At 41.3% G+C, this 4,592-nt stretch overlaps 1 protein-coding gene across 1 annotated transcript in view; it reads left to right on the top strand.

Moving 5' to 3' along the window:
• Positions 1-4,500, top strand: part of LOC106528949 (hemicentin-2) — a gene marked incomplete at its 5' end in the record, with an annotated part of 14,167 nt that extends 9,667 nt beyond the window's left edge. The window contains 6 exon segments of the mRNA XM_014024240.1: positions 491-723; positions 1,099-1,373; positions 1,453-1,607; positions 2,474-2,543; positions 2,625-2,826; positions 3,757-4,500. Of these exon segments, the coding sequence (XP_013879694.1) occupies positions 491-723; positions 1,099-1,373; positions 1,453-1,607; positions 2,474-2,543; positions 2,625-2,826; positions 3,757-4,242 (1,421 nt within the window).
• Between the last annotated feature and the right edge of the window lie 92 nt (positions 4,501-4,592).

The raw sequence follows: 4,592 nt of genomic DNA, 5'->3' as shown, positions 1-4,592 counted from the left end.
GTGCTTGTGATGTCAAATCTTTTGTAATTAATATGAATGTATTTTTGGAAAGATAAGATTTATAACATATTGTAAAAAAGATTTCATGCAGCTCAGATGAACAGTTGAGATAGTTGCATGTGAAGAAACAGGAAGTGATGTCAAAGGGGAATGCCTGAATGTGAACAAAGCAATACAAAGGCCAACAACACAGACTGTAGAAAAGAATCTGATGTTTCTTTAGATTATTTTGATTACTATTATAAAGAGATGAGAAAGAATCAGTGTTCAAATAATATTGTTTCAATAAACAAAAACCAGGGAGTTTTCTTTCTCGAAGAGTTCCCTTTGATGTCACTTCCTGTTTCACTTTGTCTGAGCCAATTTCAAAAGAAAATGTGCTAATTATGTAACATAATGGGTAAAACCGTGCATATTAGCCAGGTTTCTTAAATATAAAGATGTTTTGCATGTCACAGGCWCTTTAACTGTYTTTTTATAAATCTTTCAGGTTTCAGCTGCAACGGCACAACTATATCTCCAAAGGAAGTTGTCGCAGGTCTAAAAATGCCAACAAGTCCTCTTGATGTTTTTCATCCAACCATCAGTCCGACTCAGACGTTTGTCACACAGATGCAGCCTCCCATGCTTCCACCTCCTCCCCATCCAAAGTTCCACTCAGTAGATCTCCACCAGCTGCCACTGACAAGAAATCAACTCTTTACTTCAAACAGTCAACCATCTGTAAGTCACAACTCAGCTTCAGAGAGCAGTGAAGCTTTAGCTGCAACTCTTGATTATTTCTGCATGGATAGTCAGACACTGACACCATCAATCGCACCGATTCATCATCAGATCAGTGAAGAATCACTTCTAGAGTCTGATTCTGAATCTGAAAAAGGTCAAATCACAAACATGTTCAAGTTTCGATCTTCTTCAGAGTCTTCAGATTCTGGATTCCTAAAGGCTTTTACCCCAACTCCAACACAAGGTCCTGCTAAAACCAGACTTTCAGTCACTCAGTCAAAACCTAACTCTCTCCAGCACACAAAAAGCCCAATTTCTTACCAAAAGACTTTCACTCAGATGCCTCAAATGAAACAAACTCGTCCTCTGCAGCCTTTCACGCTGAGTTTTTCCCCGAAGTTTCATCTGGAGCTTTCAACACTTCCTCCTCCAACACAACCTCCACCTCCTTCAGTCAGCGAGKCTCCGACGCTCCAACCTTCTACAGCTGCTTTGTTCTCAACCACCAGTCCTCACAATCACGACTCATCAGTTCTGGGCCCTGAGGTCAGCTGGTCCAATCAGCAAAACACGACCCAACTGCACAACAACAGAGACAAGCAGAGGAAGAATACCTCTCAGTCCCCCATGACCAGCGATGATCCCAAGTAGGTGAAATGAAAAAAAGCGATATTTCTGTTTCTCCAGTAGAGTTTACGCCGCATCAAGATCTGCTTCTCGTTCCAGAGCGACTCAGCAGTCTCCATCGTGGCTGCCAGTGCTGGAGAAACACGACGTCCCCATRGTGGTGGGGGTGGGGGTCTCGTTAGCCTTCATCTTCATCACTGTGACCTTCTACTCGGTGGTGCAGAAGAATGAACCTGCGCCCTCGGGTCGAGCAGGTCGGAAACTTGTTGGCCAAAAAAAATTATCTTCAAGACTGTAAAAAAGGGATGTTTTTATTCAGGCTGAACGCTGAAAACAACTGAGTTTGATGATGGATTTTGAGCATTTTTGGTGAAATGTCTTAAGATCTTGTGCAATCCAGTGGCGGATCTATGATTTTTCTGAGTACTGGGCCATCAAGGGGCCACAATATTCATAGAGGGGCCAAGTATTTATTCAGCGTCCTTGCACACAAATCACTGGTTTTGGTATGGTGTATATATTGTACCAGTCACACATTTAAACACTTGTATTGTAATTTTAAAACAGCTTGCACTGTAAATTATCCTTACCAATTTTACATGCATTTTACAGTACATAGATAAAATACTCTCAATTACACAACATTTGAGTTAATCCAGCCAACATTTGTGAGTTAAAATACTTTTTCTACAGGATTTTTCAGATTTTTAGAAAAGAAAAATACTTCTGTCAGCTTGATTCATGCTGGACTTTTCTACTTGGCTCATTAGCACCTCTAGTGTTTAGACATAGAACTYCACCCAGCATCATGACTCTTGGGCAAAACACAGATGAGTGACAGGACAGGGGCACTTCAGGGGGCCAATCAAATTTCAGCAGGGGCCAATGCCCCTGTGGCCCCYCCCCTAGAACCGCCCCTGGTGCAATCTGATACTACTTTGTAACTTTCACACCAAGTTTTKGCTCAYTCTGAAAAACTAACTTCTTTAGTGGCCTTTTTTGGTTGTTTTTCTATGACTGATTAACTGTGGTGACWTATAATCAGTTCTTTACATCTACATGATTAACTTCTCTTTTAGTCTAAGAAAAAGTATCTTCAATTTCTTAATTTCCTTCCCAGCTCAGAGAAACTTTGGTCTCCCAGTGAGACCTGCTGATCGTCGAGCTGCAGGACGAACCTACGACAACAGGTGCAGACAGCTCAACAAAGCACAGGAACATGCTAAACTACCTTTGCATCTAAAATCCAAGGTGTGCTGTGTTTCGCGCAGAGCTTTTGAGGATGACGACTGCGTCGCAGTGGTTGAGCAGAGCCCCAACACATCAGACACCCGGGCCCGACCACCAGGACCGAGCCTGGTCACGGTGCAGATGGAGCCCACTGTCATMGAGGATCAAGAAGTCCCACAACCGGCCACGAAGCACCATTCAATCACCGTGGAGACGTACCCCGAGCCCATCATTGACACGGAGGTCTGAAATCACAGAAAAGCACTGTAAAAATAACTTGTTAGATTTACTAGAGAAAATCCTGTAAACGATTTGCACCAACATTTGTTAAGTAAATTTAAATGCTACAAATTCATGTAATATTTACTCTCATCATTATCTAGTAAAAMTTATTAAGAATATAGRTYAAGATTTGTGAATAAATCAGGCAAATTTTACTTAATTTGCTCAATTAAATCTTGTAACATATACTTGATCAAATTACGTAAAATTTACCTGATTTATTCACAAACTTTTAACTATATTCTTAATAAGGTTTACTAGACAATGATGAATAAATATTACTTGAATTTGTAGCATTTATATTTACTTAAACAGTGCAAAGTGTTACGAGGATTTTTTTCTAGTAAATCGTGCAAGTTCTTTATAACAGTGCACATGCATCAAGCACAATATTGTTGCATGACACCTCACAGCTACAGAGGTGTAGCTCTTGTTGTAGTTCAAGACTTCACCACCAGGTGGCAGTTTTGAAGGACCTTTATTGGGTTCTTCTTCATGAACAACWCAAACAAAGTGAAACTCACAGGTCTTATTAATGACTAGGCCTACCACTCTCACTAATGATTACTTCTGCTGAACGGTTTAACACAAGTTAACAAATAATGAACACACAAATTAGAGTAACACAACAGACTAATTGCTGAAAGAACAAAGTTAACTAATTCCCTAAAATGATTTAACAACAACAAACATGAATCCTACTTTTTTGTACAGTAATATTGATATACAATATAATGTGTATTGTTTATTTAGTAAATTAGTAGTTTAGAGATTTAGATATTTTTTGTAAAATTTAAAAGAATAATTAAATAAATGTTACTACACCCAAAAATCCTTTTTTTCAGTGCACTCATTGTAAGTTTAGATATTACACGTTGTGTCTTATTTCAGATCGATCCATCCCTGGAAGACGATAAGACGTGCAGCTTGTCTCAGCCCAGCGTCCAGCTGCAGTGTGCRGAGGACTGGACCAGCAGCCCAGGAGAAAACCACAGCCAGGATGCCCTGCCGCCTCCGTCACCTTTACCCTCGCCTTCCKTGTCCCCACCGCCCAGGCGTGACGACACGCTTCACTCCTCTCTGACCTTCCAGAGCGCCGAGTCACCCGCCGCCGCCCCCGTCCACCACAGCCTCAGCATCTCGCACGGTAACCCCCCACTGCAGCTCTCCCACCACCTCTCTCTGGGCCCCACCACGGTCGCCATTGACGTCCAGTTCTACCCGTCGGCCGCCTCTTCCACGGCGGTGAACACCAGCACCCACATCAGCTCGGCTTCAAACTCCACCCCGGTGACCGCCCCTCTGTTCACCCCACCGTTATTCAACAGCAAGGAGAGTGACGACCAATCAGCAGCGAGGTTTCATCAGAGTAAGTAGCTGCAGACGAACAAAACCAGCTGTGGAACACCATCAGTTTGAAGAAATTTATTTATTTAATTCTTATTTATTTATTTCTTCTTGATGGACATGTAAAATATATTAAAAGCCAGAAAGTTTAAATATATATACAAGACTGTGCAAAAGTCTTGGGTCAAATTCTTAAAGAGTTAAATGTGTTTCAGATAAAGCTTGTTTAGGTAAAACATGAAAAATACAAACTTTTTATATTTTATAGCTTGTAGCACCTTCTGTTTTCTGTTTTCCTTTGCTTTAAAGGCACAGTGTGTAGGATTTGTTGTTTTCAGCGACATCTAGTGGTTCAGTGGTTGAATCATCCTCCCTGGTCC

This window comes from Austrofundulus limnaeus, unplaced genomic scaffold, assembly GCF_001266775.1.
Source record: "Austrofundulus limnaeus strain Quisiro unplaced genomic scaffold, Austrofundulus_limnaeus-1.0 Scaffold413, whole genome shotgun sequence".
Taxonomy (NCBI): domain Eukaryota; kingdom Metazoa; phylum Chordata; class Actinopteri; order Cyprinodontiformes; family Rivulidae; genus Austrofundulus; species Austrofundulus limnaeus.
Note: the sequence above shows the minus strand (reverse complement) of the source record. Positions and strands in the feature narration are given on the sequence as shown.